Genomic DNA, 22,854 nt, shown 5'->3' on the forward strand with positions numbered 1-22,854 from the left:
GCCGGGTCAACTGGCAAATGCAAACCCTGGGAGTGGTGATGTGGACAGCATCCATGGATTCCGGGTAGAGATGGACCGGTGGGAGAGACGTGTTACCAATGAGCGAGATCGATGGGAAACGGAGAGACTGCGGGAAAGGGACCGGTGGGAGACGGAGAGACAACGGGAGAGAGACCGTTGGGAACATGAGCGGAATCAAGAGAGGGCCCAGTCGCAGATACAGCAGGAGGCGAACAGACAGCAGTGGGAAGTTCTGCAGGTAAGAGCAAGAGAAGCCTGGCAACGAGAATGGGAACAACTTGAAGTTCGGCAAAGGGAGAGGGAACGAGAGAGGCAAGATAGGCAACGGGAGAGGGAACGAGAGAGCGAACAAGAACGGGATCGAGAGTCTGAAATGGTTCAAGTCCCTTCAACAGCGCACAGGTCGGTTGCCGGTAACCCTTGTGTGCCTTGTTTACGATGGCTAGCATGTAAGCCCGAAAGGAACAAAATGAGGCCATGAAGCTGAGACTAGTAATATAGATAGAATAATGATATTGATGGTTGTCCATCAGCCACAGCTGCGTGGCTTTCCTTTCCTCGACAAGCCTCAAATTCAGCTGCTCCGCCGCTCCGCGTTCGGCCATTGCGTGATCTCCATACTAGTATTGGCCGAGGAACATCATTAAACATCTTACTCACTCTGCTCATCCGTACTTCCTTTCATTCTGTTGCCATTCCCTTGAGACATAAAATATCAATACTAGTATAAACAGTCTATATCTACGATGTCATTCACCAGCATCCCGATCCTAGATCTCTCCCTGGCCCGCGATCCCGCCACAAAGTCGCAACTACTAACCGACCTCCGCCATGCTCTTCTCGAAGTCGGCTTCCTCTATATCAAAAACACAGGGATTCCACCTAGCCTCATCTCGGAGGTGATCTCACTCGGCAAATCATTCTTCGACCTGCCCGAGGACAAGAAACTCGAGATCGAAATGAAAAACGCCCCCTCTTTCCTCGGCTACAACAAACTGGGCATGGAAATCACGCGCTTCAAGACAGACTGGCGCGAGCAGATCGATCTGTCGACGCCTCATCCTGTCCCTGGCCCGAACGACCCTTTATATCGTAACTTGCTGGCTCCGAATCAATGGCCCGACCCAGATGCCCTACCCCGGTTCAGGGAAGTTTATGAGGAGTACATGACCCGCATGGGGGACATGAGCATGGAATTCACCAGCCTCATCGCCGAGGCCATTGGACTGCCCACCGACGCATTCGCACAGTTCTTTGACGAGGCGCAGCAGCACAAGCTCAAGATTGTCAAGTATCCGGACCTTGCGGAATTGGGTGTTGAGGGCGAAGCCCAGGGCGTAGGGCCACACAAAGATAGCATGCTGACCAGCTACCTTCTGCAAGCGAGTCACCATCGCGGCCTGCAGGTGCAGAACGCGGATGGCAAATGGGTCGATTGTCCGCCTATTGACGGGACATTTGTCGTGGCGATCGGCCAGGGAATGGAAGCACTCACACAAGGCGTGTGCCAGTCGACGACGCACAGGGTGCAGAGTCCAGCGCGCGGATCAGGAGCACGGTATAGTATACCGTTCTTCCAGGGCGTCAGTTACGACGCCACGTTCGAGAGTATGGATGTGCCGGAATCGGTGAAGAAGTTGAGAGCGGACATCCTCGAGAGGAGAGGCGGGCAGAGGCTCGATGATATCGAGTTCACCTTCATCAAGGGCTTGTGGAGCAGGCTCGGCGAGGCGACGCTGATGAACAGGATCAAAAGCCATCCAGATGTCGGGGAAAGATGGGTAAGTCAAGGTTCGATGAGATGGTGCCGTGCTAACTCGCAACGCAGTATCCCGAATTGCTGAAAAAGATCCGAGAGGATCAGGCCGACGAAGCGGCCAGATTTGCTGCAAAGGAAGCCGCTTCGTCGATATCCGCGTCAATACCTGCACAGCCGCAGTCGATACAGGCGCACTGTTCGGCTGGCAGCTTAACTTACGAATAAAATACTGAATCCAAGCCGAAGGAATCGTCCTGCTTTAAGAGGAGACGTACATTCGATATTGTTGTATCCGTAGACTGCTGCCAATTAAATGATACCGCTTGGACGGCCATCTAGGCAGTCTTTGAGGGTCGCCTCGACCCTTAGGGGCTGTCCAAGCGTGGTATGTCTCTCACCATGGGCAACCTGCTGCCGTTGAAGCTCCCAGAGGAGTCAATCACTAGTTCGCGAGTGTGCTTTTTTCTGTGCGAGTTTCAACAACCTTTCACTCAAATTGCTCGCCGGTTCATGCCGCTGTTCTCCGCCTCATCCTAGAGAGCTGGGCACACGCCAGGAGTCCCCTCAGATCCCAGAATCAAAAAATGGCAGATCGAGTCTTAAAAAGATCTAAAAAAAAAAAGGTCTTTCGACCGCGGGAAGATTCGAACTCCCAATCTTTGGTGCTTTTCATCCAAATCTCCTAGAGAAATCGATAGCCGAAAACCAACGCCTTAACCATTAGGCCACGCGGCCTTGAAATCTGTGTGATTTGTGTTGAAAAAATAGTGTTGCAAATATATAAAATGTGGGCGGTGCGCGAAGATTGGTAGGGCCGAGAAGCGGTCTGAGTGGCGCGCCGTGGGCCTCTTCAGTGGGGTTCGGTGAATGGCGACACGGGCATGAGAAAGGCGAAGGGTGTTCGGCAGTAAGAAACCAAGCCGAACATGCTTGTCGCGTGTGGTACCGTGCCCACTCGTGTCGATATGCAATTGGGTGACAGCAGAAATGTCGAACCAATTGGGCGACGCGCACCTTGGAGGAGTCGAGACTGTCTGCCACACCTCAAAAGAGGGTACCTTTTGCGACCAACGTCAAGGGATGGCGCAGAACAATCGAGGTCAACACATCAATGACTCGAAATGCAAAAGAAATGGGAACTTCAGATGCGTACACGGAAGAAGCAAGTCGCAATTGAGGTGAGGAAGCTTGGCAGTCTAACCCTTTGATTCGGCTGCTCTCAAAGGGAGACCCCCGTGCCCTCCAAAGACATGAACGGATGACTACCGAAGGGACAAAATGCACCTGAAAGTCGCTGTGAATCAGTAAAGATTAAGCAAGTCGCCTGGTTCACTGGGCTAACCACATGTGAGCGCGACTGCCTTGTGTTGTCGAATACGGCACTACTCAATCACACAAAAGCGAGGGTGGCTTGATCCGAGACCTTTCAACTTTCAACTTCCCCCTTTCATGAAGACAAGATGTCGGACCAATGTACGTTAGGCATATAATCTGGCTGGGAGAACGTGTACTGACAACTTACAGCACCTCAAGAGAAGTCTGGGCCATGGTGGGCCAATGGAAAAGGTGTGTCCGCACATTTCACCGAGCACATCCTGCGCTCATTGCTGACATTCTAGTGATCGACATCAACAAACCGGTGAAGTGGGGGCAGCCGAAGGGCAAGGTCGTGGAAGAAAGCTCTCCGACTCTCACCAAAAATGTGCATGATGGGCCTGTTCATCGTGGTGACATGGTCGAATTGACCGACCCCGTCTGGTAAGGCAGCAATGAATGTTAATATGTTGCATCTAACCGTGTCTGGACAGGATCAATGAGAACGTTGAGGGAGAAGAGGCCAAGTGCAGGAAGCGTGGTCGAGCCCAGCCTGCTTCGTATCTGCTGGAATCAAGAAAGACTTGGCCAGAATGGATGAAAAAAGCACTGTGCGACTACACCAGTGCTGCTGATACTGGAATGGTGGAAGTCTCACGCTTCATGGTGTCAGACACAAATTGGCAGTGGCTGTTGAGAGAAGAGAAGGAGCTGGTTATTGCCACCTGGGCACGCGATAACGAAACGGAGAAGCTTTTGGAAGATGATGAGACTAGCTGGACCTTGATATGATTTGGTTGCTTCCAGCTACTGCAGCCGCCTGTTCTTTTGCTCAGAAGGCTTATAAACTCAGTCTTCCAAGACTTCGAGCAGATTCCGAACGACACTCTCCCCGGTTTGAGCTTCCTGATTTGTCGCACCCGCCAATCCACGTCCGCAAGTCTCGAGATATTCGATGGCATCACGGTGTCTCTTCCTCAATACGCCTTTCTCCACAGCCATCGTGGGATCATTGTGGGGAATCGGACGTCGCTTGTGCTTCAGAGTTCGCAGGATACCATTGAGAATAGTGTCTTGTTCCGTGTTGTAGTCTCTGAATTGTTTATCAGTCGGTTGTTCCGGTAGCAGGATGCTGTTGAAGCATTGCTTCACATACTGGGAGAAACAGAATTCAAGCACCACACTCGCTGCAAGCTGCCACCCGCGTCTTTATCAAAAAATGCGCAGAATATGCCAATCTCTCGATCACGGCCTGAAACACCCCGGGAGTCGTTCGTACCGAAGCCATGAACTCTTCAACCGTGATTTGATAGTCAAGGGCGCCGTCAGCGATGCTGAAGTCGTAGAGACGTCTATACATCTCTCCAAAATCGAAGAGACCTGCCAATGTTGCCATACTGACTTGGGAGAAGGATGTGGTCTATTAAAAAGGTTATGAAGAGATGGTAGAAGTCGAGTGAATAAAGGCATGGAATGAGAGGTTGGATAATGTTTGCTTACCAGGCAGTGAAGTGATATTGCGTGAACTTCAAATTTTCCCTGCCACCCATACCAGATTTCCATTCTCATCCGGTGTCTCTTCAATAGAGAGGCCTTTTCATATTGTCATCTTACCATTGATGATTGTGCTTATCTCTTGAAAGCGTATCTGCAATCCCCAGAATTGCAAGGGGATCAACACGATGGCCGACACCCCAGGACCACAAGGTGATCAGCCGCAATCTGTTCCTGCAATCCAAGCGGGCAGCCTGGGCGATGTACCAGAACAAAGAGAAGGCACTACCAAGGACATTTGGAAGATCCGCCTTCGTTGCTCACTACGCATTGCAGCTGCTACGCTTATTCGATCATACGCCAGCCTGTCCACCACCATCACTTCAAACGCACATCCCACCGTGATGTTTTCATCATGTCGTCATGTTATCGTGCGATCGGTGCGCGATATCCTTCGTCGGAGGGTGATCCCGCGTGCTGACATCGTGCTCGTATTCGAAGTGTCCTTACCAGCCTCGTGGTTACGTTTCAAGTGGTGTCCTTGTAAGTGTTTTGAGGACGACAGACTCGGATGTTTTTCCGGAATACTGTTGCCATCACGCCAAGGCGGCTTTACCATGTACAGCCGGAGCAAATACGATATACCCATGCACAACCTTTACAAATGCTGTCACAAAGAATCAATGTTGCATACAGCATTTCTCCTGGCTCGTGCGTGGCTCCAGATTGGTGTGGCACTGACATCATTTGCTGATCCAAATCAAAACCCATATAAACACTCTCCTCCGAATTCAACTAAGAGCTTTTGACAGACCATCCTGACTGTACCTCTATATTGTTCCCGCACCCGTCGTGGTGCTACATTCTCCATGGATACATCCGAAAAAGGATCGCGACCACCAGCACATAAGCCCCCGTTCCCACGCACATCTTCCTTGATTGCTCGTAAGGACCTTATCCTCCCGGCAGCCTTCAACGATATGTCTCCCCTAGCGAGGGAGCTCCTGCCACTGAGAATCGAGGAGAGGAACGAGGTGCAAAGATTTCTCTGTGCTTTTCTCGATATTTCTCGATTCAATAGCATACGCAAGATGCTATGGCTGATCGGCGTTCCTGGGGCTCCACGCTCCTTGTACTACCAGAAGCTCCTACGCCGTGAAATTGTCATTGCAGAACGACTGGATCTCCATCTGGTTTGGGCGAAGTCAAGAATTTTCATCAAACCGCTCCCAGATTTTCTGCTCAATTACGAGTTCTGGGAGAACCATATATCCTGCGAACCTCAGCTACATCGAGCAGCGTGTGGGCTTCTCTACTCTTATTGTGGCCTCATTCGCTTTGGTCATGATTTGCAGCTGGCACAAGAAAATCATCTGATCAATGAGAATTTGGATTATCGAGCTTGGACGGAATTTACTCGGACGATATTATCAATCCTTGACCATAATGACTTTGATACCATGGAGAAACGATTCCGGTATGGCGAGTTACGCCTAAATCGACTCGACGTCATCTACCGATATTCACCTCAGGAATTTTCCGTATCCAGCATGCTTCAGGGCTTTCCCCATGCTCTGACTGAAAGCTACGTGCCCTATATGGACCAGTACAACAACGCGGTGTCAGCGTTTGGTGTGATCGTTATTATTCTCTCGGCTTTCAATCTGTCACTGTCGGCGCATTCTAAAAGTCCAGATCCTGATCTTCAACAGGCGGCATACGGATTCGCGGTATTTGCTATGATTTTATGCGCCCTGGTGACTGGGCTGTTTATTGTGTTACCGTTGGTATCCTTGCTTGCGACAATCTATGGCTCTATCCTCACACGAAAAAGACTTTCCAAATTCAGGAAGTCGGGGGCCGACCACGCTCAGCTTAATTGATCATGGCGAACGAAGCGGCCCACATCAGTCCGACTCCCGTATAACCACGGTTGGCGTGTCGGGAGCAAAGATACATTCAAGTATGCGGCCGTTCTCGCAGACTGTGATGGAGAGACAGGCCGCCCGTCAAGCATGTAGGGACGGGATTCAAGCCCTTCCTCGAAGGAATAACCGCCTTCAGAGGTGGTTTGTCCTTGGGCAAGCGAGAAACCGGCAGCACATCGGGTCGTGAATAAGGTATTAGCCTCTTGCCGCGGTTGTGTACCTCGAGAAGCTGTCCGGAACCGTGACATCAATGTCCACTTAGTACAGCACGTTACACCTGGCAGAATCTCACCGATGGGAAGTTGACAACCAAATCAGATGCCGACAGCCTCGATAGCGAGAATTATGTAGTGATCACTGCCCAGTATCCATCACCAGAAGATCCACCGGCTTGCACTGAGCGTAAAGAATTGCTTCTCTACCTCTTGGGACGTCACTGGGTCTTGCATATTGAGAACGGAAAGTGGGTCTCATTCGTTCAAAAGCCAACCTTCACCCCGCCCCCTTCCCTCTTTCACGAACCTGAGGTCCATGCCACATCCGTCGAAAAGAAAATTCATATTGTTTATTAAGTCGGGGAAAATGATGCGATATACGATTTGTACAGTACTACGGAGCCTCTTTGACAGTGCAAGAACCGATGCAAGTACAGGAGATCCTTCTGTGCTGATACTGTGCATGTGAAACACTACATCAATTCCTCCTAGACCTCCCGAAGGGACTCGGAACTCTTGATAGAAACAGTCACAAGGTTACCCGGGCGGAGTAAGGTACATAGACGGTAAACGGCGAAAGACGAATGCAGCCTGAGCGGCCCTGGGAGCCACCTGAGCCGGGGCGGTACACCCTGATCGAGGCCGAGCCAAAGCTGAGCCGGGGCCTGATTTTGGGACCGATAAAGCAGACAGGAGGAATCCCGAAAGGGCAGTGGAAAAAGGTCAGGCTTGGTTCGATTATAGCGGCAAAACAAATAGGAAGTTTATGGAACGAGCTATGAAGGGGGAGGGGCGAACAGGCTGGGTATCAGCTCTGGATAGATTTGGTGAAATCTGCCAGGGTACTTCAGCTTCGGAGGGTTGCAGCTCGTCTTTTTTCGGGCTCTAAGCTCCATCCTCAACTGCTTCTTCAACGACCATTGACCAACGTCGTCGCCTCGACGTCACGAGACATAATGCTATCTATACAGCCCGGACTCGCCTTGTTCCTGCCACCGTGGTTCAATGATTCGTACTTGTAGTATTTCATCTTGACTAGCGCTTATTTCTACCTAGATATTGAGGTCTTAAAGCGTGTTGAGTCGCAAAACTACTAGCTGATCTCAGCTTTCCCGAAACGGATTGCCCCCCTCGCCCTTCTTGTTGTTCGCAGGCGTCGTATACTTCATGCGTATCGCACAAGACTGCCTCAATGGGGTATTTTCAAGGTACTAGGGCCCACCACCGACAGTATAAGGCCTTAGTCCTCCTGCGTTTGGAGCTGAGGACTTGCCCCAGAACGTAAAGGGGAAGGCTAATTGTGACATACAGACGTACTCTCTCAATGCTAAACAGTGCCCCGATGCGTCTGAAGATGTTCTGTGATTCCACGAGCCGCCCATAAAATATGTAGCGTTTGAGAAAGAGGCGTCCGTCCACCCAGGCTGGATCTGACCGGCTGCGGTCGGTCACCAATTCAACCAGTCCGACATAAAGTCGACCCAGAAGTCTTCCGTGTTGGAACCCTCGTTGTGAGCCCTGTTCTTAGCTAGCAAATGCTCAGCGCCAGACACGTCCCCATCTTGGTCATCAAGAAACGAGTTGACAAGCTCGTAGGCCGACGTGTCGCCCTGTTCTCGGGTGTCTGCTTTGGCAGAAGAAGAAGACGACACGCGAGAGGTCGTCTGCGTTTCAACCGCGGACAGGATCTTGTCCAGCCAGCCGAAGAAGGTATGAGTGCCGAGAACAATATTATGCTGCGCTTTCACCTTGATCTCTCGAAGAGCGTCGCGAAAACGGCCGATATAGTGGAATGTAAGCGGAGTGTCCTTGTGTCCAGATGTGTGACTCGACGTTGTTGCCGCCAGAGAGGTCTCCAGACGTGGAAGGAGAAAGAGCGTCGTCAACAAATGTCCCCACTCAGCGATTCCCAACAGCACGAGGTGAGACACGTCTTGCTCCAGGATAGTGGACAGTACAACGACAAGATGGTCCAGACAGGTTTGGTATACCCTGGCCGTCAACGAGCTAGGAACGGAACCTTTCAGCAAGCCGTACGCGTAGACGAAGTGATAGGTGCACCTGACAATGGGCGGACTCTCATAGCTGAGCTGAGACGCCTCCCAGCTTTCCAGTGCTGTCGAGAAGCTGCCGGACTGAGACTCTGTCCTTCCGGAACGGTTCAAATGGTCACGTTGCTGCGCAAGGACATGCATCAGTGCAAGCATAGCTGGCGCCTGTCTGTCGAGGACATCTTTCGATCCCTGAGCCAAAAGGCCGGCCGCATGCTTTAATTCTTGAATGCTTTGCATAGAATCCGGCCTGTCATAGCCAAGAATGCCGGTGCCGCAGCTGAGATAGTAGCACAGCAGAAATGTTCGCACGACGTTGAAATCTTCTGCCGATTGCACGGAGATCCCTCCCGGCTTTTTGAACCTCGTGTACAAACCAAGGTCTGCCGCCATGCCGAGCGCCAGCTGGAGAAACTGAAAATACTGCTGAGTTTCAGGATCATAGCGATGGTGGTGCCAGAGTAGATATGTCAGCAGGCTTTGCAACAGCTCCAGACTCCGCTGTCCCTTGAGAACCACTCGCTCTGCAAGAACACGTCGGAAGATATCTTCACATTGTGCTTCCAGATCCGGACACGAGCTGCTGGCGCTGAGAATCATCGACAGTAGCAACAGAGGTGACGCAGACTTCATCTCCTGCAATGACTGAGGTCGCCGGATTGCAAAAGGAACAGCCTGGACTAGTTTGTCGTAGTGGTTGCAATACGACTGGCATTCTTCGGGGCTTAAGACTTGGAACCGCGGCCACTTGTCTGGCCGAAATTCCTGGTCAAGGGCAGTGAGCAAGATTCGGCCGAGCGAGTCGCTTGAAACTCTTGAAATTGGTGCTACCCTTCCCAAGCAAAAATAAGGTGCATGACTGCTGCAGAGCAAGTGTCCTGATGACGAAGAAGAAGAAGAAGACCAGGCATTCTGACTTGGATCGGCCGTGTCAATTCTTGGGAGTCTTTTCCTGGGGACTCATATCAGCGGTTGCATGCTACAGATTTCTTCTTCCTCACTTTCTAATGGGTGTCTTTCTCTTGACAGGATTATGAGGTACACAGCTGATCTGGAACTCTTCGCATCTTGATCATTTAGCATTGTCTCTCACCAAGTCACCGAAACATTGGGAAAAGATCTACCTTTGGCAAATTCCCCCACGAGTGCCAGGCAGGCAGCGTGACTTGCGTGCTCTACAAGCCTCACATGCTTGCCGGCATCTTTGCCTCATGCCAATACTTAATACCCTGAGCTGCGGCTCTTCGGGGTGGGACTTCGCATCGATCGCTAAATAATGGGGTCAAAGATTCTCGGAAGATGAAGAAATGAATCGGATAGGTGGGAACTTGAAGAACAACACCCCCGTTTTTTTTAGCAGTCCCGATACGGAAAAGCACAGTCCTGTCCGCAAATGGCGGTGGTTGATTGGCTGACGAAATACCTCGTAGCCAGGAGATCAATCTTCGTTGTTCACCTGCGCCCTGAGGCTGTAAGACCTTGTTATTCTGGGTCGTGATTGAATCTTTATCGCTTCCTGCTAAGACCACAATGTACGCGGCTACAGCTTTGAGGGTCTTGAGACCTGTCTACCAAGGGGCAGGTGAGGAGAGAGCGCCAATGCAACGTCCTCGCCCAGGACTAACACAAATGGGCAGGACTCGGAAGGTCCATGGGTCGGAGGGTGATAAACGCTGGTCCATATTACCGTGCTACATGGATGGTAGCGTCTTCGAACTTGCAGTTCAGGTCAATCACTCACGAGACAACGCAATTGAGCCATACTGACCATTACCTTTGCAGGCTGTCGACTACCAATTCGCGTCCCAAAGCGAGCTTGCAGCCGCTGAAGCCAACCGAGCATGAAGAGCTTCTTGCCTCTCAGCGCCGTTCAAGGCCGGTTTCACCGCATCTCTCCATATATCAACCACAGATACACTGGGTGTCCGGCGCTATAAACCGCAATAGTGCGATGATCATAACTGCACCCATATACATATTCGGTGCTGCCTACCTGGCTTCACCGATCATGGGCTGGCATCTTGACACAGGCAGCCTTGTTGAGTGGTTTGGAGAACTCTCATACGGTACCCGGTTGGCGGTTAAGGGCTTCTTCGGGTTTCCTTTTGTGTTCCATATCGTCCACTCACTCAAACATTTGATATGGGATACCGGAGCCATGTTGACAAACAGGCAAGTATGGATATCGGGATGGCTGGGCATGGGAGTCAGTGTGATAGGCACCATAGGGTTGATGTTTTGGTAGCCACGCGATAAAACATTGGAGGAAACCTGGTCGGCACAGCAGAGAAGCATGCCACTCCCTTCGGTTCATATTTCGTGACTGCTCACGCTCATTCTTCACTCACCACTTTCTCCTCCGACAAGGGACGTGGTGCTTCAACCTTATGTCTCTTCTCCCTCGTGTCGCACCCCAGCCAGAGCAAATCCGGTCTGCTATAATGTCCACAAATATCCAAGAAGCTCCGTGCCATAATTGACATCGTAGGGTCTACATCCACGATTACCAAGCCTTCCGCCTTCGGCTCGAAGGGTTCCGACAGAATCCGGCCATCAGGTCCTATGACTGCTGAGTAACCGCCGCCGGGGGTGTTCATGAGCATTGACTGGCCTGTTCCCATGGCATCGATGCCCTTCTGGCCGATGACGGTGGTTGCATGTAGAACGAAGGTCTGTGTCTCGATCGCATACGTGTGAGAAAGACTGAGACATCCTGGAACAGTGAGTAAGTACGTAAAGTCCCAAAAATCAAATTACCTTCTTTCGACATTGACCACAACTCTGGGCCCGCATGAGGTGATAGTGGGGGCCACCCGGCGCAGTGGATGTCCTCCCTTTGAGTGGCGGTATGATATTTCAGGAGGGGCTGGCAATGCTCCCAACAGGCAAGTGATCCGACGCGTTTCCCAATTTTTGTCGGGACGACATTCATCAGACTATCGCCAGAAGCGTCACCAAAGATTGTTCTCTCCATATGAGTTGGCTTCAGCTTGCGACGCTTCATCAGTAATTTGCCGTCGCTATCGATGATTGCTTGTGCAATGTAGACCGAGTTGTGATCGTTCTCCGAGAAACCTAGCGCCACCACGACGCCATTCTTCTTCGCACAAGCCTGGATCGTGCGCATCTCTTCAGAGTCGACAGCCAGTGAATTCTGGATGTATCTTGTTGACAAGCCTGGATCAACCGGTCGGTGCCTAGACTTAACGTTAAAATCCATCCTCCATGACCAAAAGGAAATCTTACCATATCCACGCCGGATATCCTGGAATGAAAGCTTCGGCGAATCCTAGAACTTTCACACCTTTCTGGCCAGCTTCATCGATGATCGAGCATGTCTTCTTCACTGAAGCTTGCAAATCAAGCCATTCTGGCTCATATTGAGCTGCTGCAATACGCAACGTCGTCGTCGCTTGTGCGCTTCCCATATCAACGATAGATAAGCCGACTCGCGGAGAAACAGTGAGGGACTGGAATTAATGGCGAGATGGACACTGGAAAGTGACAAATCCTAATGTAGAGCTCAATTGTCCAAGGTAAGGATGTAAAGGTCGGTCGGTTAGTTGGCCTGCTTATCTGGCCGCTAAGCACCTTTTTGGCGAACTTGCCTCTTCTGACAGTGACTGGGAGGCTCGAGAGCGAGGGCTCGGGTTGTTCGTATTGGTTTCGCAAGACACATCTTCCGCAGGATGGCCCGAAGCGGGGCTTATCTCTCACTCAACTCATTGGTTTTCTCAGCGAGAGGGCGGTGGTTTTCCGTTCTCTGGTTTCCGTTTGCTTACTGTGAATGTGAAGGTTTTGGCGGTAATAGGGTGTATAAGCGCATATCAACCCGTGACACTTCCGTTGCCCATCTCACCTTGGATTTCCTCCTTCCACTAGAGGTGTGTGGTTGTGTAGAGATAATAGCAGTCACTACAGTCCATGGACGAATTCTCTCACGACAACAATACTGTGCCACGAAAAGAAAGTCTGCCGAGCCGTCATCGGTTTCGGAATTACATTGATCCAACTCTCCTACTACATAGTACAGGCTTCCCTCAGATCTCCCAGATGCCTTTCGGCTACGTCCTCAGCTGTAACTAACGACTTATAGTACTAAAGGCTTCAAAGCATACACCAAATCCCTCAAAGTGAGAGCAAACGCGCCCTACTTGTGTAGGATCATTCTCCGACCAGGGTCTTGTCCTACACCCGGTGCCATTGGTGGGAATGTCTACACGGTAGGACTCGTAGTAGAATGGAAGACGTCAGAGCCGGACATTTCCCCCAGATCTTTGTTTTTCTACTACTCGTAGCAGATGATAACAGCATCTCTCTATCAATACCATGGACTGCCTCCATTGACATTCCACCTACTTAAAAAGACCGCAACTAAAGCGCAATCCAGCTCAAGCAATCCAGACATTTTTCTAGGAATCTTGTGCTTTTATTCAAACCCAACTCACCATCCCTCACCATGGCCGGCGGCAAATCACTCAAAGAATCCGCCCAGTCGAATCCAACAGCCCTGGGAGACCCGGTGTCTCTCAAGGCCGAAAAGTCGAACAACGAACCAACGGAGCAAGATCGACCGAACAAGGCCGGCAGCGACAAGCAGAGCCTCAAGGACATCGCCCAGCAGGACCTCAGTGAAGCCAAGAAGGGCAATCGTTCCATGCTAGGCGACCCAGTAAGCCTCAAGGCCGAGACATCCGACGAGGATCCGGTCAAGAGGGGCGACCGTGGTGACGACCAGATGGGCAACATCACCGACAGGAAGGACAGAGATTCCAAGTTATAAGCTCGTAAGCGTCAGGAGATCTGGCTAGCAGAATGCGAAATTCACGAACGACACTTCCAGAATTCTAAGCAAACCCGTACCATGTACTGTCATGATTAGTAAATCCCATCAGTAGACCGCATCTGGCGAAGATTCCATTGCTCACCCCCTACAATTTCCATCCCCCTTCAGCTCATCTTACTATGTACCTTCCACCCTCACCACCAAGGGCTAGCTAGAGGACGGACTCGACCTTTTCAACCCTTCACAGTCGTGATAGACTTGACATTAGCATACGCCAGCACGCCCATGGTGCCAAACTCGGTCCCAATCCCCGACTCCTTGACACCACCAAACTGCGCCTCGGGCCCCGGGTCAGGAAACGTATTCACCCAGACACTCCCGGCCTCCAATCTCTCGGCAACATCCTGCAACAATTGCTCATCCTTGCCAAACACCGTCGCCCCCAATCCCTGCTTCGTGTCGTTCGCCCTCCTCACCGCATCATCGAGGTCCTCGTACTTCTGCACCGGCACGATCGGGCCAAACGGCTCCTCGCGCACAATGTAGCTATCGTCCGGAGGATTGTCAATGATGGCGGGATTGATAAAGTAGCCCTTGCCCTTGCCCTTGGACGAGTCGCCATCACCCGAGCCCCCCAAAGCGAATTTATACCCCTGCTCCTGAGCATCCCTGAAGAACGACTTGACTTTGTCGTACTGCATTACGTTCTGGACAGGTCCGAGCATGACGCCCTCGTCGTTGGAAGACCCGACTTTGAGAGACCGAGTCACTGCGGTCAGCGCCGCCAGGAAAGGCTCGTACATAGAGCTGTGCACGTAGATGCGCTTCGACGCGATGCACACTTGCGCCGTGTTGAAAAAGGCGCCCTAAGACCGAAAAAAAGGACCGTCATTAGCATGTGATTATCTGCCCCCGATTTGTCGAAGGGGCTAATGTCAAATCACTCATAGGTACTTACCATAGCAACCAACGGCGCGACTTTTGCAATGTCGGCGTCCGGCAGGACGATGCACGCATCGTTGCCGCCCATCTCCAACGTTACGCGCTTGACAGTCTTCGCTGCGGCCGCCATGACCTTCTTTCCCGTGGCAGTCGAGCCGGTGAAGCTAATCTTGTGGATGTCAGGGTGCTCGACGAGCATTGGGCCCAGCTTGTCGTCACCACCGAGTGCTTGCACCAGACCGGGTGGGAAGGCTTGATTGGCGATCTCAACCATCTTCAATGCAGTGTACCTGTTCCCTGTTTAGCACCGTCCTGGTTCTCCGGGGGCCTGTCAGGTGAAACTCAGCACTCACGGCGTAAATGGACTGGGCTTCACGATGACCGCATTGCCCATCTGCACGGCCGGTAAAACTTTGCCCAGACTAAGCAGCAAGGGAAAGTTCCAAGGACATATAGCTGCTGCGACACCGAGAGGGACGAACTTGTTGACGACATACTTCTCTGGCAGATCGTAGGTCTCGCCCTTAGGTTCCTTCAGGCCGATATGCCAGTCCATGAACTTGAAACAATTGTCCACTTCAGCGGCAGCGAACTGTCTGGGCTTGCCGGTTTCTTTCGCCAGCAGGTCTGTCATTTCCTCCTTGTAAGCTTCGAGCGCGTCCTTGAACCGGGCGATACGTTCAGTCCGGTATCCCCACGTCGTGGTTTTCCATTGCTCGAACGCCTTGTTGGCTGCGGCCACAGCGTCTTCAACATCGATCGCAGTAGCGACAGGGACATCCCAGTTCGGGTCTCCGGTGGTAGGGTCGACGCCATGATATTCTGTCTTTGCGTAGCGCGGCTCGGCATTGACGATATTGTAGAAGGTGGTGAAAGAGATCGTCTCCAGTCTGGAGGGAGCCATGGCTGGATGTTTGGATGATAGTATAGATGTGTAGAGAGGGATCGTGTATAGATAGCCGTATCAAGATAAAAGCAGCCTTTTGTATTGCTCAACGTTGGTCTGTCTCACCCTTTATGCTTCTTGCTGGAGATGATGGTGCTTAGCTTCGTCAGCATGAATTCAAAAGCTAGTGCCGACAAATCGACTTCTCCATGTACCGATCAGATGGCTGTCACCAGTAGCTTCCCAGTGCTCAATACACAATACATGGAGCCCCGTGTTCGTCCTGAATAGGAATGTAGAGATCGACTCACACAGGGTCGAGGATCCACTCGGGATACGGCCGATACAAATACGGTCGATGTTAGTAACGAGATGGAAGAGAAACTCAAATCATTGCTGACAGCTAGGACCAGTACGGGTGAAAATTGTTCGTTGCATCGTGGATTACTGATCTACGGGTTACGACAACGTCTTCACCCATGTAGATGGATTTCGCGGACTGTTCCAAGTGCCACGGTGGCGATAAGGCTGTAGTAGAGTAAATGGACCATCTCGTCAAAGGTCGAAGACGCCCTTCTTCCACTCTCGCTGCCTTAGACCATGTATGGGTCAATACCGCTGATTAGTCTTCCTCGTCGAAGGTAGTTGAGTGTGTGCGGAATATCACAAAGTCTTCGGCATGGCGTCGTGCCGGATCTGATATACTCCCGATGCTGTTTGCTTGAGATCTGGAGTGAGGTCTACCCAGCATGCCTGTACGTTGCTTAACTCGGCGGACTCTGCGCCATACACCCCGCACCGGTCTATTTCTGCAGTTCCGACTAATTCTGCGTTTGGCCGACTGTGTTTCTTGACGGTCAGAAGGTGCAGTCAGGCTAGCTGGTGCCTCAACCGAACGAACACTCGTGAGACTAACCTGATCAAGTCAAAATGCAACCAAAAGGGAGTAGGCGATGAGTCCAGCGTCCAGGCATTCTGTCCACGTCGCGCATTCGGGCCTTCAGTACTGCAAGGCACTGGCGGTGGTGGCAGGGCGTTTCCAACGTTTTCCAGGATACGTGTCTTGTACCTTTGGGGAATGGGCCTCCGCGGGTGATGTCGGTGGACATAGTCGTTACATTTAGAGCGCGGGCTGCTACGTCGCTCTTCAACTGTATGTGGCTGCTAAAGCCCGAGGATCATAGAATGGAACAGAAACATATAAGTAGCCTCTGGGGAAGGTTCTCCAGATACGTGTAAATGCACCTCTGGGTGGCCGTGTGTTCGACCTAGATAGTGTAGAGACTGTCAATTCAGCTCCGCAGACAACTCATGTGGCGCCTCCAGGCCAGTCAGAAGATGACCAATCAATGGCCTGGAGAATTGGCTCAACCCTTTTTCCTTCTTGTCCTCCTGGTCGGTTACCACTCATGCAGGGTAGACATCCAACTCTAAGAAAAGCCATGCGCTCGGGACTTTCCGTCAGAAGCTGGCTAGAAGAAAGAGGAACATTATGGGAGGAATCAAGGGCGAGATGGGTTTGACGATTGCGTGGCGTTGGGGGCATCACGGCGGGAGGATGCGTGAGTGACAGGAGGGATCATATAGTAGACATACGATAGCCATAGACAGGATCTTCCTTACCTTGCTCTCAGCTCGATCAATCCACCAGAACCCTGATTTGGTCTTTACTCTGTGGAACGCGTAAGTAGGGAACGTCATTCCATAGGTGGAGTGCGTAGGGGGATTGCTTCCTCGCGTGCCTTTCAACCATTCGAGGCAGTGTACCATTACTCGTAGCACCTAGCATGATCAACGCGCTGAAGAGAGTAAGCTGAGTAAGGTCCTTCGTAGGAGACTTACATGTCGATTACCACGGGTACTTGTACTGAATGTGGCTGCGACTATTGATGCGTGCGTCACCCTGGAACGTGGTTTACACTGCCGACTGGACCCTAGTTTGCTTCCCGAAACATCGCCGCCGCCGCCATCATCGCTCGAGTATTAGAGGACCGGGGAGGATCTGTCTCCCTGACTCAGGCGGCTTCTACCCATAACAATGTATTTAATATCAAGTCATGGATGCTACCAGTACACGAAGCTGGCTCTGCTGCACCCTCAACTGCGCACTTGGGCAGTCTGATTATCCTGGTCCATGACTAGAGCATGACACCCCATCCTCCTCCGCTCATCGATTCAGCAGTTGGGTTTTGCAGACCCAAATGGTCCACGACCAGGCCCATGTGGTCGATGCCCCAGAAGGTTTCTTTTTCTCCAGCCGGATTTTCTGCAACCCACCATGGCAAGCCAAACGCTCCTTCCTTGAAGGCAGACGCTGTGTTCTCTTCCAACATGCCTTTGACTTCGTCCGTCCCCGCCTCGGCCGTACTTCAGTCGTGCGCCATGTAAAGGGACCCCGGAGCGAACTTACAGTCGACAGAACCTTGCGTGCCAACTCAGCACCAAGTACTTCCTCGAATGTCCTGGTAAAGACTGGGATGTCAAAGACCGGCTTCTGCTGAACCCAGAACGGGTCGAAAATGACGTCTAAAACGTCCGGCATCTTTTCAGGACATTCAACGTCCACTGCACACAACGCCTGCTGTACCGGCGTGGTGGAGACTTTGGGAAATCCTTCAGGCGGAAAATTCATTGGAATATTGAACTTGCGAGCCCAAAGGGCAGAAGACTTCACGATCCACTCTGGCTTGTCTGGCCCGTTCAGCGCCATCTTGCTGATAATAGGGGTTCAAGACCTCACTTTTGGTCGTCCATGCCCCAGGATTGCCGCAGGTCTTCCACAAGGCGTACATATCGGCTGGAACATACGATATATCGCATTCTGTAAACACGCTGGATCTCCGCGTCACTACGTATGCGAGGTAGGTGAAGCCTGATCTCATGTCGAAGTAGAGTCGAAGCTTAGCTCGTGGCATTCTGCCGGCGTTTTCGCAATTGTGGAGGGCTTCTAGAAGATAGTAGTCTTGTTCAAGGTGCTGTCGTGAGATGTCCTGGCTCAGAGGACTTCATCACTAAGGTCATTGGTAGATACTTTTTTCTCATACGACCCTTTGGACGCCTTAAGCGCTTGATGTGTTTGACGGCCTGGCCATGGAAGCATCAGGGAAGAAATGTCGTAAGACTTTGGTGTTATGGCTGATCAAGTCTGGCAGCATCTGCGACCTCTTCTCATAAACAATGTGATTAAGTATTCGTGCAATCTCCTCCCCAAGTACACCCATTATGGCACATGTTCTATGTGCAACAACTCCGTAACGCCTCGCTGGTTTGGTATTAAAAGTGAAAGCAAGCAAACCACCACCTCTTCATGGGGCCTTCATCATAAGACGCCGTCGCTGACATGATTCTCGTAATCATTCAAACTTGATCGGATGTAACACCATCATAGGCAAACACATCCTGCCACCACCAGGTCCACCCTCGCTCTCCCAGGCGATTTCATCATTGCCATTCTCCTTACCTAGCCACCGTCGCCACAGATAGCCGGCAAAACCTGCATTGGAATAATAGCTTGCGCCGCGGAACACATGCTCCCCCGGCCCGAACACGCTGCCGCCCTCACCATGAAAATACCCCTTTCCATGGTCCATGCCGGCTTGTTTGTCTTTTGTGCCCAGCGGAGCATTGTTGAATACGTGGTCGGCATGCTTTGACGGCCAGTCGCGGTCAAAGTATAGAGGCAACGGGACATAGATGGCCTTCAAGCCATAGTGTAGCGCGATGCTAGCCGGGTACATCTCGGGGAACATGGTATGTTTGTGCTGCTTGGTTTCCTCGTGCATGAGCAGGAGAAGGCGGCGAGACATGCGGGAGGCTGTGATCAATGCAGCCCGTGTGGGTGGACGGCCATTCTCAGTGACGCCGTAGCCTGTGATGTCGTTATGGAAGGCCCAGCGAGTGCTGGAGGGGTCGAATAAGGGATTGAATGTAATTAAGTCTGTGATTTCGGTACCGTCGGAGGCAGGCTTTTGTACTGGAATTTCGAGGAGCTGCGAAAGGGGTAGTTGAGGGCCAGAGATAGGATTTTTGGTCTCTTGCACGATAGACTCGGCGTAATTTGCGTACGAGTAGTTATGTAGGGACGGGATGAAGAATTTCGACGAACGCTCCCAAGCGTATTCGCGCGGCTGAGCTTCTGCCCAGGACGTGATCTGGGAAATTAATTCGCGGTAGTGTCCTGTGATCCGAATATCCATTTCCCATTGCCAGAAATAGTCGAACTCCGGGTGCTGAGATGCAAAGTTTTGCAGAGGGAAATGTAATGAGCGGTAGGCTTGGTAGATGTCGCCTCCTGAGAAGTTTTCGATGCTCTCGGGAAACGGGGCAGGGTACACGACTTTCATTTCAGCAACGGACCAGAGTGTGCCCATGCCTTGAAATTCGTCAGGGAGGCTTTCTTTCAGGACTCGGTTGTAGAGATCGTCATCGGCCCAGATGGGCAGATTATCATCCTGGACGTGGATGAGGAAATGAACGGTGTATTGACCCCCTGAAGCTAGGGAGAGCTCGCTGATCATGGCTCGGAGCATCATGATATGGTACTCGGTGTAGACGAAGGTGTTCCAAGTTCGGATAATGAACGCAGCCCGCGATTTGATGCTGCCAGCGTTCTTCTCGTAACAGCGTTGTTGCGCAGCGCCCAAGGTTATATTGCTCCAGTTGATGGGTTGAACATTGCTCAGTCCTTCAGTATCTCCTTCCACCTCTAGACCCAAGCCGCCCTCCTCTTTCGAAAATCCATAGCCATAGGGCGCAAAGCGGTTGATGCGATCATAGCATACTTCATCATTCAATCCAAGCTCTTTCCGGGAGCCAAACAGAGGCTCTGACATCCCCTGCGGCAGACCATTGTATGCTTTGATCCTGGGTGGGAGAATTTTGTCTTCTTCGTTTATGTAGCAATGCTTCAATTCGACAGGTAGGGAAGAGGGCAACTCGACGGGCTCGTCATTGAAATGAGAACCGAATTCGAAAGGATTAGGAGATTCAGCTTGCTGTTCGGGAACGTATTGAGAGAAGGGAACGGTATTCTTGCGCCCGCGGTACAAGCCGTGCAGTCTGAAAAAGAATCAGCGGATGAATCGCGCGCTCACCATGAACAGCCGACTCACCTAGGGAACTGCTCCCACCAGAAGACTTCTCTTCCCTGCAGGTATCGGGATTGACCGAGCGGTATTGGCCCATTGTCATCTTGCTGCTCTGGCGCTTGAAGCCCGACTCGTCTTACCGGACCGAAGGACCACCAAAGGCTGATAATGGTCAACAAAGTAATCGCTGCTGCCGTCCATGATGACTTTCTAGGGTTGAAACTTGATAGGCTCAACTGTCGCTTGTGACCCAGTCGCAATCGAGGTGTTCCCACGGGACTGAGCAAACCACTGCTGGAAGAGTCGCTGCTGGGGTCGCGCCTGTGAATTGCGACAATGGTATTGTTGAACTTGTCCTTGACGGACTCGGGAATCAGGTCAATCATCCCACGTGCAGCGCTGACAAGCTGACAGGCGTACCCGTGCGAGCTGGACACCGAGGGGGGCAAGAATAAGCGATTGGTGATCTGGAACTGCCAGGGCGTCCATTTAATCCTGCTAAAGATCCGAGGCTCGGAGATTTCAACTCATGAAATCGTGAAGGAACACCAAGCAAGATATGTACAGATTACGGGACAAGTAGTGAATGATGGAAAGAGAGGAGAAGGATGCGCAATCCTCTTCGGCAGCCACTTTTGCCTCGAGAGCCGCAGGCAAGGACCTTCACGTAGCATTTGGAGCAGTTAGAGTGCTTGTATGCAGTCCAAGCAAATGATAAGGCATTTACCATGAGCGGCTAGGCGGCTAGGGGCCCACGATTGAGGCTAAACGGAGCATGGAAGACGTCAACAGGGTCTCGGGTTGCGTTGCAGCTCCCACAAGCTCCCCTTCGCCCCCCATCCTTTGCGGCCATCATGCCTATTCTAGTCCCACATCGATTAAGTGCCCCGGTGGTGGCCTCCAGTTCAGCCTCCTTGAGGGGCCTATCACGCCCGGTGCAGCCCTAATAGCTTGGCAAATTGCCTTTCCTCCTTCCCAATTTTACCATGATATTCCGTGTATTCCGTACTTCACACCCTTTTCGACCACGCGTACTCCGTACTCATCATCTAGTTAGCCTTTCGCTTTTTATCAATGCGCAATCCGGCACATCAATCACGTCATTCAGCTTTAAGCAAAGGTCAAAGTCAGGGCCACAGTCAAGGTCAAGCAACAAAGGTTTAGCATTGTGAGCATTCCCTCACCAATGCGGCATCATCAGTTCCATCCTCTAGCAAATAGCAAAGGCCTGACACTGCCAAGCAGTAAGAGAAATCAGACTGATCTCACCATAAGAGACACTCCCCTGATCTACTTTTCAGCTTCAGACGAAGTGAACTCCACTATCGAAATGCCTACGGTGGTCGTTACAGGAGCCAACTCAGAAGTCGGCATTGGCTATGCCTTTGCAAACCTACTGTGCGACGAGGTCAGCATTTGAAGCAGCCTCCGTCACAGCCTAAAGAAATGACTCTCCAGGTAGGGCTACACCGTATATGCTGTGGATCGAGACCATGGCGAAGGCCTGAAGAGCCTTGAGTCGAAGGTTCACACTGCGGTCGTCGATGTGACTTCACCAGAATCCATTCAGCAGTTCAAAGAGTCGCTTGGAGACGTGACGGTTGACATATTGCTCAATGTCGCAGGTCAGATAAAATTCAGGAACCCGTTGCGACTGTTTTCAAAAGGTAACCAAATATCGTGCCAGGTGTTGCCTCGGGGCCACAAGCGGACAGTCTTACCACGACCAACCTCGATATCCTTCAGCGCACATTTGCTGTCAACACCTATGGGCCTTTGCTCTTGACCCAAGCCCTTTTACCGAATGTGTTGAAGTCGACCAGTCCCAAGATAGGCATTGTTTCCAGCCGTGTGGGATCAATCGGCGACAACAGCACTGGCGGACACTACGCATATCGCTCATCGAAAGCTGCGGTCAACTCGATTGGCAAGAGTATGGCCATGGACCTGAAGGACAAGGGAGTTGTTGTCATGCTTCTTCACCCCGGCTTCGTAAGGACCAATATCTTACCCAAAGAATCCATGCCACCTGAGGCAGTCGAGGCTGATGAAGCTGCGAGGAAGTTGTGGCATAATATCGTGAGCAAGAAAGGAATGGAGGATACCGGCAAATTCTGGCACCGTGAGGGATTCGAGCTGCCTTGGTAACTACCTAGGTATATCTATACCTGCCACTCGTTCTGGCAGATATTCTCTATCCACCACTACCTTTCACACCGTCCTGTCAAGTGGGTGGTGGAGAACAGCTTATGAATCTTGAACCCGGAATCCAACCTCGGCACAGAGTCGGTGTGTCCTCCGGCTTATGAGCTCCATCTCCAAATCTCTATCAATCGTCTTAGAAATCAATGCTCGCATCATCTTTCTTCAA

At 51.5% G+C, this 22,854-nt stretch overlaps 11 protein-coding genes and 1 non-coding gene across 15 annotated transcripts; 5 read left to right on the plus strand and 7 right to left on the minus strand.

Annotated features, from left to right (window-relative positions):
- The first annotated feature begins 700 nt into the window (after positions 1 to 700).
- PV05_07357 (uncharacterized protein) lies at positions 701 to 2,193 on the plus strand. Its single transcript, XM_013460171.1, has 2 exons — positions 701 to 1,802; positions 1,850 to 2,193. Exons 1-2 carry the CDS (start codon positions 768 to 770, stop codon positions 2,003 to 2,005), a joined length of 1,191 nt encoding a protein of 396 aa, XP_013315625.1. The 5' UTR covers positions 701 to 767; the 3' UTR covers positions 2,006 to 2,193.
- Positions 2,194 to 2,409: 216 nt separating this feature from the next.
- PV05_07358 lies at positions 2,410 to 2,515 on the minus strand. The gene has a single exon. It is a non-coding gene; the product is annotated as a tRNA-Arg (tRNA).
- Positions 2,516 to 3,115: 600 nt separating this feature from the next.
- Positions 3,116 to 3,886, plus strand: PV05_07359 (uncharacterized protein; the record flags this gene model as incomplete). The annotated part of the gene is made up of 4 exons (XM_013460172.1): positions 3,116 to 3,253; positions 3,305 to 3,346; positions 3,400 to 3,538; positions 3,589 to 3,886. Exons 1-4 carry the CDS (start codon positions 3,241 to 3,243, stop codon positions 3,884 to 3,886), a joined length of 492 nt encoding a protein of 163 aa, XP_013315626.1. The 5' UTR covers positions 3,116 to 3,240.
- A 57-nt stretch (positions 3,887 to 3,943) lies between these two features.
- On the minus strand, positions 3,944 to 4,490 carry PV05_07360 (uncharacterized protein; the record flags this gene model as incomplete). Its single annotated transcript, XM_013460173.1, has 2 exons — positions 3,944 to 4,288; positions 4,374 to 4,490. The coding sequence occupies 2 exons, from the start codon at positions 4,488 to 4,490 to the stop codon at positions 3,944 to 3,946; spliced, it is 462 nt and encodes a 153-aa protein (XP_013315627.1).
- A 967-nt stretch (positions 4,491 to 5,457) lies between these two features.
- PV05_07361 (uncharacterized protein) lies at positions 5,458 to 7,088 on the plus strand (the record flags this gene model as incomplete). The annotated part of the gene is made up of 2 exons (XM_013460174.1): positions 5,458 to 6,371; positions 6,779 to 7,088. 2 exons carry the CDS (start codon positions 5,458 to 5,460, stop codon positions 7,086 to 7,088), a joined length of 1,224 nt encoding a protein of 407 aa, XP_013315628.1.
- Positions 7,089 to 8,023: 935 nt separating this feature from the next.
- On the minus strand, positions 8,024 to 9,426 carry PV05_07362 (uncharacterized protein). The gene has a single exon (XM_013460175.1). The coding sequence runs from the start codon at positions 9,413 to 9,415 to the stop codon at positions 8,180 to 8,182; it is 1,236 nt and encodes a 411-aa protein (XP_013315629.1). The 5' UTR covers positions 9,416 to 9,426; the 3' UTR covers positions 8,024 to 8,179.
- A 1,478-nt stretch (positions 9,427 to 10,904) lies between these two features.
- On the minus strand, positions 10,905 to 12,677 carry PV05_07363. Of its 2 annotated transcripts, XM_013460177.1 has the most exons (3): positions 12,029 to 12,677; positions 11,540 to 11,979; positions 10,905 to 11,495 (listed from the first exon to the last, which is right to left on the minus strand). In XM_013460177.1, the coding sequence occupies exons 1-3, from the start codon at positions 12,208 to 12,210 to the stop codon at positions 11,116 to 11,118; spliced, it is 1,002 nt and encodes a 333-aa protein (XP_013315631.1). In that variant the 5' UTR covers positions 12,211 to 12,677; the 3' UTR covers positions 10,905 to 11,115. The 2 variants fall into 2 exon arrangements, with proteins under 2 accessions (XP_013315631.1, XP_013315630.1); XM_013460176.1 differs by having other exon boundaries at positions 10,905 to 11,979.
- Positions 12,678 to 13,241: 564 nt separating this feature from the next.
- On the plus strand, positions 13,242 to 13,565 carry PV05_07364 (uncharacterized protein; the record flags this gene model as incomplete). The annotated part of the gene is made up of 1 exon (XM_013460178.1): positions 13,242 to 13,565. One exon carries the CDS (start codon positions 13,242 to 13,244, stop codon positions 13,563 to 13,565), a length of 324 nt encoding a protein of 107 aa, XP_013315632.1.
- A 236-nt stretch (positions 13,566 to 13,801) lies between these two features.
- PV05_07365 (uncharacterized protein) lies at positions 13,802 to 15,892 on the minus strand (the record flags this gene model as incomplete). The annotated part of the gene is made up of 4 exons (XM_013460179.1): positions 15,708 to 15,892; positions 14,864 to 15,552; positions 14,527 to 14,800; positions 13,802 to 14,434 (listed from the first exon to the last, which is right to left on the minus strand). Exons 2-4 carry the CDS (start codon positions 15,412 to 15,414, stop codon positions 13,802 to 13,804), a joined length of 1,458 nt encoding a protein of 485 aa, XP_013315633.1. The 5' UTR covers positions 15,415 to 15,552; positions 15,708 to 15,892.
- Positions 15,893 to 17,534: 1,642 nt separating this feature from the next.
- On the minus strand, positions 17,535 to 18,311 carry PV05_07366 (uncharacterized protein; the record flags this gene model as incomplete). The annotated part of the gene is made up of 3 exons (XM_013460180.1): positions 17,535 to 17,753; positions 17,807 to 18,087; positions 18,137 to 18,311. The coding sequence occupies 3 exons, from the start codon at positions 18,309 to 18,311 to the stop codon at positions 17,535 to 17,537; spliced, it is 675 nt and encodes a 224-aa protein (XP_013315634.1).
- A 438-nt stretch (positions 18,312 to 18,749) lies between these two features.
- Positions 18,750 to 20,869, minus strand: PV05_07367 (uncharacterized protein; the record flags this gene model as incomplete). The annotated part of the gene is made up of 2 exons (XM_013460181.1): positions 18,750 to 20,454; positions 20,508 to 20,869. 2 exons carry the CDS (start codon positions 20,867 to 20,869, stop codon positions 18,750 to 18,752), a joined length of 2,067 nt encoding a protein of 688 aa, XP_013315635.1.
- A 638-nt stretch (positions 20,870 to 21,507) lies between these two features.
- PV05_07368 lies at positions 21,508 to 22,839 on the plus strand. Of its 3 annotated transcripts, none has more exons than XM_013460183.1 (4): positions 21,508 to 21,727; positions 21,785 to 21,891; positions 21,946 to 22,108; positions 22,171 to 22,839. In XM_013460183.1, the coding sequence occupies exons 1-4, from the start codon at positions 21,670 to 21,672 to the stop codon at positions 22,629 to 22,631; spliced, it is 789 nt and encodes a 262-aa protein (XP_013315637.1). In that variant the 5' UTR covers positions 21,508 to 21,669; the 3' UTR covers positions 22,632 to 22,839. The 3 variants fall into 3 exon arrangements, with proteins under 3 accessions (XP_013315637.1, XP_013315636.1, XP_013315638.1); XM_013460182.1 differs by having other exon boundaries at positions 21,508 to 21,651; positions 21,729 to 21,891; XM_013460184.1 differs by having other exon boundaries at positions 21,508 to 21,891.
- The last annotated feature ends 15 nt before the right edge of the window (positions 22,840 to 22,854 follow it).

This window comes from Exophiala xenobiotica, assembly GCF_000835505.1.
Source record: "Exophiala xenobiotica strain CBS 118157 unplaced genomic scaffold supercont1.4, whole genome shotgun sequence".
Lineage (NCBI taxonomy): Eukaryota > Fungi > Ascomycota > Eurotiomycetes > Chaetothyriales > Herpotrichiellaceae > Exophiala > Exophiala xenobiotica.